The sequence below is a fragment of the Syngnathus typhle genome, unplaced genomic scaffold (assembly GCF_033458585.1).
Source record: "Syngnathus typhle isolate RoL2023-S1 ecotype Sweden unplaced genomic scaffold, RoL_Styp_1.0 HiC_scaffold_94, whole genome shotgun sequence".
NCBI classification, from domain to species: domain Eukaryota; kingdom Metazoa; phylum Chordata; class Actinopteri; order Syngnathiformes; family Syngnathidae; genus Syngnathus; species Syngnathus typhle.
The window spans coordinates 145468-157683 of NW_026872000.1; the positions used below are offsets into that span (position 1 = coordinate 145468).

The following is a 12216-nucleotide window of genomic DNA, read 5'->3' on the forward strand; positions in this document are numbered from 1 at the left end:
ACGAGTCGTACTATACAATAAGCCCTATAGTTACCTATCCATGAAAAGATCATGAGGTTGTCATGGGATGGCTGAAGCAGACAAACGTCTTATTTAAGTAGAAGTCATGAGAACGCCACAGAAGTATCCATCCCATGGGCACTAAGACTACGTCTTTGTTAAGCTAAAGTCATGAGACGACCATACTGCTTCTGTCCATAATAGTAAAGCTGCTGTGCTGTGGTCATGAGATGTAATTGTAGAATGTCTTTCCTGTCTAAAGAAGCTATGCATTCATGTACACTTGCCCCATTGTTGTTCCTCAATAAAAGGCACGACCAAACTGAAGGAAGGGCGCGGATCTCAGCCACACTCGCTGTGTGTCTGGGGTTGTGCCCTTCTGCAGAAGTCGCTTGCCATCGAAGACATATCCCGCCTCTGTGAGATTCTGTCCAGATAAATGTTGCGAACCCAACAAGGTGCGACAATGTATGTGCAAGAATAGAGGAAAATGTTTACAGGAAGGTCACTTGGAGATAAAACCAACAGAGGTGCCAGAGGGAGAACGCCAGAAGGAAGACAGCCAAGAACCGATCGCCAAGGCCGAAAGACGGGAAGGAAACCAACAGCCCCCACACACATGGAATCGCCCATAATCAGCACCCAACGGTCCAACCCCACGAAACCAGCTCTCACCGAACCAGCACCCACTCCCATGGAATCAAACTCTCCTGCGAACTTGCCCCACCCCCATAGACTCATCACCCATCAAACTCGGCCCACACCGGCATGTGCAACTGAATATAAGCTGACCAAAGAACCTTGAACGTTGCCTTTTCTGAATGGAAACTTTCTGCTCTTAAGCATTGTCGCACGAAAGGCCCAGTGCTATTGTATCTTTCCTGAAGACAGAGTTTTCTAAAGAATTGTGATTGAACTCAACCAACCTGTTGAAGTCTAGTTTTGTTTCGGTGTCTCAGTCTTCCTAACACTGAAGAAGAAAATGAACACGCAGTGAGTAAATTGGATAACACATGATTGGCTTTGTCTTTTGCCGTTAGGCGCGGATAGCGCGCTTCCAAAATTGTGGACCAAATCCAACAATAGTAAACCGCTATCAGTACCCATCTTGATTCTTCTATTGTTCACACTTGCTTTGGGAGACATAGTCCATGCAAGCGGATACTGTCTGTCACACTTCACGGTGATTTGGATTTGACATCTATAAAGAAAATAAATATCTTAATATTTTTTTCACTTTGGAGTGTTTTCATTGGGATGCTATAATTCATAAATGTCAGAGTAAACGATTGACATTGACGGTGCTTTATTTTCGATGGAGACAGTCAACTCGTGGAGGTCCCCACAGCTGGCGCGAGGGGGCGTCCCGACCGCTAAGCCTGCCGGCCGGCGGCCGCCTGGTGTGCGCTGGGGGAGTGGTGGCGCTGGTGCGCTCAGTTCAGTCTCAATCGTCGAGCAGCAGCAGCAGCAGCAGTCGTAGTCGCCGCCACTGCGCGTCGCTCGACGAGATGTTGCAGCAGCAGCCGCAGCAGCCTCTGACGGCCAACGGGGCCTCCAACGGCCGGGGCCTCGCCATGAGCGGCCACCCCGGGATGGCCCACCGAGCCCCGCCTCCATCGCAAGCGCAACACCACCCCGCCGACGAGCCTCCGTCGGGCCTGGAGAACGGCGCCGAGAACGGACACGAAATACGCCAGGACATCGGAGACATCCTGCAACAGATCATGACCATCACCGACCAAAGTCTGGACGAGGCGCAGGCAAAGTCTGTCAACATTTGGGAATTTGGAACTTGATTTTGGATAAAGTTTCCGCAACTTACATACTGCTTGGTTTTTGTAGCCTTTCATCATTTCTCGCCGCTCTCTCCCAGCTAGCAAGTCAAACGTCATAACGTGAATGTATTCCTATGAACGAAATAGGAATGTCATCATGTGTAGCTTTTTGGGATTGATGGTTGTCTTGACTCGAGCTAGCCTGGAAGGTAGCCATTGTTAGCTGGCTATGCTAGGTTTGACTAACAAGCCAATGCCACAAACGCAAAGGGCGGTCGCCAAGCTGCAATAAACGTCATTTGCTCAACTACATCTTTTTGGGCGGCAACATTGGTTGAGGTGAGCCCACGCGAGCGCCCAGGGGCTCGTCGTTAGCCCGTTCGAGTCGGTCGTGTTGACCGATCGTCCTGGCCGTGAGCGTCCGTGATAGCGCTGAGCTCGCAACTAATGGCAGCAGCACGTTTTGTTGTTGTTGTTGAACAACTTGTTTCAACATTTCGCGAGGTGCCCAGCTCGAGCTCGTCCGGTTGTGGCGTCCCGTTTGCGCGCTGCCAACGCTTAACGATTTATTTGCCATTTCCGTGGGCATTCAGCGAGATCCTACGTTGCCTTCACGTGGTATGGGAAAGATGAAACTTTCCACTTGTACTTGTGAAGTGGAAGTTACGAGTACATTGTGTTCAAGTGCTTTTGTTGTCGTAGATAAGGGGAACATGGCAGACCCCGAGTTTACCCTTACCTGCTACTTGGGTAAAACAATATTGGACCTCTCAATTCATTTCCTACTGCAGGAAGAGGAGAAAATTGCATACGAGCACAGACCACACAGTAATAACTTCCTATACGGGAGGCATCAACGTTATCCTCAACTGACTGTGAGCGTCATCTTTTAAAACTAAATAATAATGGTGTTTTTAAATGGGACTTCAAACGCTTTGTGTGGCGGGCTCCATCTAGTGTGGAAACTGAGAAGTGCAACAGAGTTGAGCTCAAGCTTCTTGTGCGGGCCATATTCAATTATGTTTTCAGAATTTGCTGCGGGCCAATAAAAACTGGCCCGTGGGCCGCAGTTGGCCCGTGGGCCGTAGTTTGGACACACCTACTTTAAATGCAAATGAGATACTTCACACCCTCCAGGCCACAAGATGTGCGCCTCCCTTTCCCGGTCGACATGTTTGTAGTTTAGCCGATGAAGCGTTTACTTGCGCCGCAAACATTTTGATTGATTAAAATATGTCAATGGCTGAAGACTTGTCCATACATACATAACACGTAACAAAATAAATTCCATCACAATATTTATGAACACATCTTGTCACTGCAGTCAAGCTACTAAGTCAGCTAATGCTAGCGTTAGCGAGAAGCAAATGAATGCATTTAAGACATTATTGTGTTCCCCAAGAATAATACAGCACCTTCGATGCAATTATTCTGATACAACTACCGTAAATTCCGGATTATAAAACGCGACTTTTTCCCAAAATTTTGAACCCTGCGGCTTATAGTCAGGTGTGGCTTATATAAGGATTTATTTTTGTGATGACTTGATCACTTTTATACAGTGCGGTATCTTGAAGAAAAAAAAACCAACAAAAATACTATTTTGAAACACTACTATGGCTGCTGCTTATTCTGGCTGTGTTGCTTGTGACTATTATGAGCTTTAGTAGGAATGCACGCTAGGTGACCTGCGTCAAAGGGCTCTAAACCCTTCGTCACAGGCAGTGTTTAGAAAGACATGTTAAAGTATGTTATTAAAACTTTAAAAAGGCTTTCTGTGAACGGTCTTTCCTTGTAAAAAGACGCATGTGCACGTGCGGTTTATAGTTCGGTGCGGCTTATATAAGAAAAAAACTAAAATATCCCCCAATTTTAGCTGGTGCGGTTTATAGTCCGGTGCGGCTTATAGTCCGGAATTTACGGTACTCAAAATACACCCACAGAAGTAAAAAGCGCACAGCTCTAAAATCAGCAGAAAGCGTGACGCTAATGCTATGAATGCGAGTTGAAAGACACGCAATATTATTAAAGTGAAATACAGTTTATTATTTTTGTGTCATCTCAAGCTTACTGCTTTACTGTGTCCGTCAGTTCCATAGATTGAAGGAACTGAACCATCGACGAAACAAAGTCTTTCAGCAAATCCTTCTCTATACTATATGAGGTTCTAATGTTGGGGGACGTGCAATGATTTGTGTGTGGATTGATGCATCCAACAACGGAACATTTTGATCTCTCCATTTCGGCATCCTGGAGTTGTTTGGACTACAAACGTCTCTCCAAGTAATAAAGATGGCAGATTTGCAAAACGGTTTGGCCACACCCACCTTGTTTGGTAGTCCCGCCCCAAAGGATGTGACGTAGTAGATCAAAATACGTAATAGAAAATGGAGAAAACTGAACGGAGTAAAACATAGCCCCCAAACAGGCCATAAAAGTACCTCTACAACACCTTAAGGCTTAAGGGATAGATTACACTTATCTACAACCTTGGAGACTCCAAGTGTTCTCTTGTATTGAGGGGTGCTGGTTGGCCACAGTTATTTTTTTTCCTTTGTCTTTTAGCTTTGTTTTGCTTTGATGGCTTTTATCTTGAGCACTTTCTGGCTTTCTTTGTGGCGCCGTTGTGTGGCAGCCTTATGAGAGCCTATTGAGTTGCGCTCATGCCATCTGTGTGTCTTTTGTATACCCACTCTGTGGTATGAATACTGCTGGGGCCTGAATTTCCCCAACCCTGGGGATCAATAAATATTCAATCAATCAATCAATCAATAAGATAACTATAAAAGCAAAAGAAGTGAATTTTCCATGATACGTATGCCCGTTCCTCCGTTAATGGAAATCAATATTCGGCAGGTCAAGCTGCAGTTGCAAGCCTACAGTCTTCTCTAACTTTGCCCTATGGTGCTCTCTGCAAAGTCTTTGCTCAATAACAATGCACTTTTTCTTGTTTTGTTAGTTTGGTGCTAAGTGCCGTGTGCCTTTGTTGTTGTCTTCCCAGGAAACATGCGCTCAACTGTCACAGAATGAAGCCCGCCTTGTTTAGTGTGCTGTGCGAGATTAAAGAAAAGACAGGTACACACAACTTCTGTTGTCGTGCTTGCGCACTTTTGAGGTCTTTCGTCATCCGTAAACTGCACGACTTTTGTAACATCCGCTTTTAAAAGAGGCAACAGCTGGACAAACAGATGGTTCTTTCAGGCAATGTTGGCAATCTTTTGTCCACAGGCCTGTCTGTGAGGAACAGCCAGGAGGAGGATCCCCAGGATCCCCAGCTGGTGCGTCTGGACAACATGCTGCTGGCCGAGGGCGTGGCTGGGCCCGAGAAGGGCGGTGGGGCGGTGGCCGCCGCCGTGTCAGCGGCCACAGGCTCGGGCGGCATGTCGCCCGACAGCTCCCTGGAGCACTCGGACTACAAGAGCAAGCTGGGTCAGATTCGCAGCATCTACCACACAGAGCTGGAGAAATACGAGCAGGTGGGCCGGCAACCTCGCCAAATGGCACATTCGGTGGCACAAACAGGCCAAAACCCTCAAGCACTTTTAAGAGTCTTCTGACCTCAAGTTGTTTATTGCTCACCCAACCAAAGAGAATCAAACATTTCATTTGGCCGGGCTTTTTCTGGAGACCCACAAAATGTTGAAGCGTCAACATTGCGGCCACATTTTAACTGGGTGGCTAATCTGTCCAAAAAATGGACCGCACAGGGAGACGGACTAACGAGCAAACGGTGACAAAAATGTTGACCCTCAGCCTTATTGCAACAGCAAAATGTCTTCTTGAGGCTCACCGCGCAAGGGACTCATGTTTGCGTGTGAACGTTTGTGGCGGGCACAGGCGTGCACAGAGTTCACCACCCATGTGATGAACCTGCTGCGGGAGCAGTCACGCACGCGCCCCGTCACGCCACGTGAGATTGAGCGCATGGTCAGCATCATCCACCGCAAATTCAGCTCCATCCAGACGCAGCTCAAGCAGAGCACCTGCGAGGCCGTCATGATCCTCAGGTCGCGCTTTCTGGATGCCAGGTGAGCTTTCCCCGCCGACAAGCACTGAGCCAAGCTCACCCCTCCCCCGCCCGCCCTTTTGCTGTCCCGCCAGGCGCAAGAGGCGTAACTTCAGCAAGCAGGCCACCGAGGTGCTGAACGAGTACTTCTACTCACACCTGTCCAACCCGTACCCCAGCGAAGAAGCCAAAGAAGAACTCGCCAAACAGTGTGGGATCACCGTCTCTCAGGTGCGTGTGCCCATCCGGGCTCCCTTTGAGGGGGTCGGGGAGGTGCCGCACCGACAACCGGCAATCGCCGAAGCATTTTGGTCTTTGACACATCAATTCAAGCGCCGACATAGAAGCCTCTAACACAGGGGTCGGGAACCTTTTTGACTCAGGGAGCCATAAAAGCAAAATTTTTGGAAATCTATTTCAGTGAGCCATATAATATATTTTACGACTGAATTCAACCAAATGTGAGTACAATAAGCTTCTGAATTTATTCTTTTAAATTATGTTGTGATATACTCACCATTAATGCGACTTCTGGTGCTGCATAGTTTTGCTGATGACTTTGTAGTCTGGTTGGTACTTGGTGAGGTTAAGCTTCATGCAGGCGTTAAACGTGATCGTAGGTTGGACTCAAGTTGGATTTGAAATGACTGCTCACATGAATACATCGTGTTGTTTGTGACAGGAAGCGCATTCCAAGTTTGATAAACAGCTGGTTTTCGCGTTAAGGTTTTTTCCATTTCTGTCCACGTGCCTGCTCACCAACTCCGCATTCTGTCATGCGATTCTTTCCAAATCTTATTTCAGTGATTTAAACTTATTCACCCACATGTCTGAAGACTTCAGGTCAACCACTTCTGCTTCAAAATCTCTGAGGGAGACGTCAGGAATGTAACTCAGTCGGTGTTCAGTGAACACTCGTTTGAATGGGTGATGAACTTAAAAAGATGAGTGTGCTCACTAAATTCTCCAAAGTGTGCTTTGAATATCTGTAGGAGACTGGATATTAAACCAGCTAGCTGGTGGAGATCAAAGTTTTGTGGGGTTACTTGCTGTGCTTGCATCTTTAAATTGTCTCAGTTTTTCAAAATGTCGTAAATGACCTGTTTCAAGATCCATGATAAAGAGCTCCAGCTTGTTTTCAAAAGGGATAACACTGTATTGCCAATGCCTTGCATTTTCACGTTGAGCTGGTTCAGATGTTCTGTCATATCAACGAGATAGTAAAACTTGAGGAGTTTCTCAGTTTTTGCTAGCTCAGGATGCTTTCATTTCAAGGGAAGTCAGGATTTCGTTCAGGCAAGCCGCAAAACGGCTGAGCACCGGACCTCTTGACAACCAACGCACATTGCTGTGCAAAAGCAGACCGTGACAGTTATTTCCAACTTCATCCAGCAGTGTTTTAAACTGGCAGTCATTTAAGGCTCGGGCAACAATAAAGTTGATCACACGAATGACCAGCGACATCACTTAGCCAAGCTGCCCGTAACACATCTGAGCACAATGTACCTGCTGGTGTGGAATGCAATGGAAACTTTGGATGGGTCCATCTTCATGTTCACGGAGAGGCGCCACAAATCCTTTGTTTCTCCCCACCATACACGGAGCACCATCGGTACATACTGAGAGGAGTTTATCTATAGGTAGATTTTTTTCATGAGTGAACTCCATGAAAGACTTGAATAAATCCTCACCCCTTGTGGATCCTTTTTGGCAGAACAGCAAGACTTTCTTTGTGCAGTGTGTAAACAGCAGCATATCTTGCAGTCACACTGAACTGTGACAAATGACTTGCGTCTGTTGACTCTTCCAAAGCCAGGGAAAAGAACGGCGCTGCATTTATGTCCTTCACTTGCGTTTCATCCACTTGGTGTGCCATCATAATGGTACGATCATGAACGGTTCTTGCTGACAAAGGCATGTCTTGTATTCGTTTGATTATCTTGTCTTTGTTCGGAAGATCATCAAAAAGTTCATTGTCTACATCCAGCATGAATGCTTTAGCATACTTGCTATCTGTGAAGGTTCCCGACTCCTGCTCTCACGCGTGGAAAACAAGAATCCCGTTGAAGGCTCCCGACGGGAGTCCGTCCTACCGAGTGGGACAAATATTGGTCAACTTTTGTTGTGCAGGTCTCCAACTGGTTCGGCAACAAGCGCATCCGCTACAAGAAAAACATCGGCAAGTTCCAGGAGGAGGCCAACCTCTACGCCATGAAAAACGCTTTGGGGGCGCGGCAGGGCGACGACTCGCCGCACACGCCCAACTCCACCGGTGGGTGCACCGCTTTGCTCGATACGGCGCTACTACAAGTCACAGCAGAGGGGGGCTCACTTCTGCGAGCCCTGGAAGAGAGAACGCCAGAGAAGAACTGGGCCGCTGCCACCACATGAGCCTTTGACATTTGCCGCGTGTGCTTTCAGGCTCAGGTTCGTTCTCCGCTGACCTGTTCCTCGGGGTCCCACCCGTCAACGGGGACGCCACCTACCAGATGGCTGTGCAAGTAAGTCTTCTCCTTTCCTCAGGGATGAGAATTCTCTGCGGATCCGCGGATTTCCGTGTTTTTTTCCATCGAAAGTATTTTCGTGAATCGTGTAAATCCGTTGAGGAAACAATTTTTTTTATATATGGGGGGGGGGGGGGCAGCTGGCCGGGCAACGTTAGCCTTGGCGACTCGCAAGCATTCCCCCGCCGGCATGCATATATATATATGTATATTAGGGGTGTAAATCGCGGGTTTTGCCACGATACAATATCATATCGATACAAAGAACTACAATACGATATTTGCCGATATCTTAAAGCCTGCTGCGATTCATTCACGATATATCACGATATAGTGCTCTACGATCGATATATTTTTTTTTTAAATAAAAAATATAGAACAATATCCTGATTTATAACAATTCATACGCAAAATCAACAAGGTACTGCAAACTCTTTATTTAGGAAATTACAAGAGCATTGTAGTATACAAAGTGCTTATTTTAACACTGAACTTTGATGTCGTGTTTTTTCTTTAAATGTGCGGCGAGATTTGTGGTCCCTGAATAATTGATCACCGCATGGCAGGATTTACAAACTGCACGTGTCTTGCCAGTTGAGCCATCTTTTCTTTGGAATCCAAAGTGCTTCCAAACAAATGACTTGAAGCCTAAAGGGGAGCAAATTTCCTCGTCTTTTTGGACACTAGCCATAGCACCAGCCCAGGAGCCGCGTACTAGTTGTCGACTCCCCTTTCACGTGCCTGCTCTGCTCACAACACAACACGCCGCCGCGCCACTGCTCCCGGAAAGAGGAAGCAAGCACCAATGAACTGGATTTCAAAATAAAGTCGCGTCTAATGTCCGAGGTTAAACACGGCGATATAAATCGATGTTTACGTTTAGCATCGATGCCAATAAATCGTAGAGCATTATATCGATTAATCGATGTGTATCGATGAATCGTTACACCCCTAATGTATATATATTCCCCCCGCCCCGCTACTTTTCTGTGGTTTTTCACATTTGCCATTCTCATCCCTGTTTCCTGCACTTGTCTTCAGTGACATAGTAATGCGCAACCTTGTGGGGAAAAGTCACAAATATAAATTGAATCATGGAACGTTCTGTTGCCACAAACCAAACAGACTGTTAGAATAAGTCTCTTTGGCACATATGATTAGCTAAGTAGCTTGAGCTATGCCGCTACCGTGTTTTTCCATGCATAATGCGCAAAATTTAACAAATTTATTGTCCTAAAATCTGGGGTGCGCATTATGCATGGGTACAACAATTTTTGAAGAAAATGTCCCTCGAAATAAAACTTTAAATCACACCTTTCTTCTTGTTTGTTGTCAATCGCACATCGCATACAGCCATCCTGCCCAACACACTTAGTAAAATTCATAATTGACGACACATCGTTTGATGCGATGGTGCAATCCTTGATGCTGTGTTATTGTCAAATATTGTTTGTTTTTTAATTTCCATCGCAAACCGGATATCATACGGAGGCCGCCATTACAGATGCGCAGAACGGATGCGCAAGACACGTCAGCTATAGGGGTGTAACGATACATCGATACACATCGATTAATCGATATAATGCTCTACGATTTATTGGTATCGATGCTAAAGGTAAACATCGATTTATATCGCCGTGTTTGACCTCGGACATTAGACGCGACTTTATTTTGAAATCCAGTTCATTGTTGCTTGCTTCCTCTTTCCGGCGTTGTTGTGTTGTGAGCAGAGCACGCGCGTGAAAGGGGAGGGGACAACTAGTCCGCGGCTCCTGGGCTGGTGCTATGGCTAGTGTCCAAAAAGACGAGGAAATTTGCTCCCCTTTAGGCTTCAAGTCATTCGTTTGGAAGCACTTTGGATTCCAAAGAAAAGATGGCTCAACGGACAAGACACGTGCAGTTTGTAAATCCTGCCATGCGGTGATCAAATATTCAGGGAGCACAAATCTCGCCGCACATTTAAAGAAAAAACACGACATCAACGTTCAGTGTTAAAGTAAGCAATTTGTATACTACAATACTCTTGTAATTTCCTAAATAAAGAGTTTGCAGTACCTTGTTGATTTTGCGTATGAATTGTTATAAATCAGGATATTGTTATATATTTTTTACTAAAAAAAAAAATATATCGATCGTAGAGCACTATATCGCGATATATCGTGAATGAATCGCAGCAGGCTTTAAGATATCGGCAAATATCGTATTGTAGTTCTTTGTATCGATATGATATCGTATCGTGGCAAAACCCGCGATTTACACCCCTAGTCAGCTATATAAAGAGCGAGAGTTCAGTTCTCTACCTAAATGCGTATTACAGGTAATATTTTATTTCACAACACTTTGCCTTGTTCCTTTCTTCTCTGCTGTTCACTTCAAACACGCTCCATACGAACACAATGCTCTCGTATCAGACGCTTGCTCGATCACCTGCTCGTTTGCTGTCACAATGTAAACTACACAAATCCGAAACATTTCTTCGCTATCGAGTTTGCTAGCGCATGCGCAGTGATACGGACCGGCAGAATAACATCCGGTTGTTCCCAAAGATGATCTTTCTTCTGAAATAATTTTACGTTTACGGACTTAAGAGTCAAAATTTGGGTGCGTATTATACATGGGTACAGGCTTTTTTCCAGCATCGACATGCCATTTTTAGGGTGCGTATTATGCACGGGGGCGCATTTTGCATGGAAAAACACACGGTATATCGCTGTAAAACTGCTCTTGTTTTATTGGCTTTCTCTTCTCTATGACACTCTTTGCACATACGTAGAAATCACTCTGAGTTAAGAATACAAGGTCCCACATTATCCCACAGGCTAGGCAGAGTCGCATCCTTGCAGGAGGGCGACCCAGAGTAGTATAGGTCTCGCAGAGAAGGCTCCACAGCTGTGTATCGATCTTTCTGGCATACATTAAATAGTTAAAGTGTGAAGGCCGCCTCTTGGTAATTACTGTTAGCATAGCGACCATTAAAGATAAAGAACTGGGACTATATCTAACAAGACAAACATTTGCGTCAACTCTCTTTTTATTTTTTGCATTTTGGCTAAAGATGAAAAAATGTCAAAGTATGGTACCTTGTCTGTGTGCCATCACCAGGCCAACGGCAGCTGGCAGGCTCAAAGCTCCACCCCACCGGGCACCTCGCCACCCCACAGCGACCAGTCGGACAACTCTGACTGATCCTCTCTGGACCTCACAACCCCAACCACAACCACCATGCGCGCGCGCGCACACACATACACCACTGCCCCACTACCACCCATGCCAGATTGAGGAGAGACAAAGACCGAACGAATGATATCACACTTGCCCAGTCACTCGGACATGCTTGTTTTCTTTTTTTTTGGGGGGGGGGGGGTTGTGTTGTGTGCATGCAAGGGTGTGAGTTGAGTCTTTGAAAAAGCGTACGTTGTCATTTCCCTCCCTCCACATTAGAGATGAGCTCGCATTTTTCTGGTTTGAAGCACACCAAAAGATGAATACGCAGCGCTGTGACATTGGCACCGTTTTGGGACTCGGGCAATAGAGGAAATCCAAAGACTTTGTATGTTTCTGTTTCTCTTGTTTTGGTGGGGGTGTTCCCGCCTTTTGTTATTTCCTTTTGATAACGGCCACGCGTGATCAATGTTGTCCTTTTCTTCTGTACAGCGGAGCACCTGTTTCCTCTCTACCTCTTTTACAATAAATGCTTTGTGTAGTCACAAGTGGGTGCTACCTCCTCCACTGTCTCTTTGAGTCTGCCGTGAAACACGGAGGAGCCGCATGGCTCTCGAGGACCTTGAGGTACAAGCAGTGCCCCGATGAGTGAGTGCAGGTCGAGGGCACCATCTTCATGACTGTGCAGCCACAATCATTGGCTGCGCATGGCTCCCGGGATTGTGAAGCATGTACTTAACATTTTTTTCCTTGTATACTGCGCAAAATT

At 46.1% G+C, this 12216-nt stretch overlaps 1 protein-coding gene and 1 long non-coding RNA gene across 2 annotated transcripts; one reads left to right on the forward strand and one right to left on the reverse strand.

The window, feature by feature from the left end:
• Positions 1-1289: 1289 nt before the first annotated feature.
• On the reverse strand, positions 1290-2423 carry LOC133148453 (uncharacterized). The gene is made up of 2 exons (XR_009712600.1): positions 1823-2423; positions 1290-1712 (listed from the first exon to the last, which is right to left on the reverse strand). It is a non-coding gene; the product is annotated as an uncharacterized LOC133148453 (long non-coding RNA).
• Positions 1509-11995, forward strand: LOC133148452 (pre-B-cell leukemia transcription factor 1-like). The gene is made up of 8 exons (XM_061271511.1): positions 1509-1765; positions 4777-4850; positions 5004-5251; positions 5613-5803; positions 5877-6012; positions 7912-8053; positions 8203-8282; positions 11388-11995. Exons 1-8 carry the CDS (start codon positions 1509-1511, stop codon positions 11469-11471), a joined length of 1212 nt encoding a protein of 403 aa, XP_061127495.1. The 3' UTR covers positions 11472-11995.
• Positions 11996-12216: the final 221 nt, after the last annotated feature.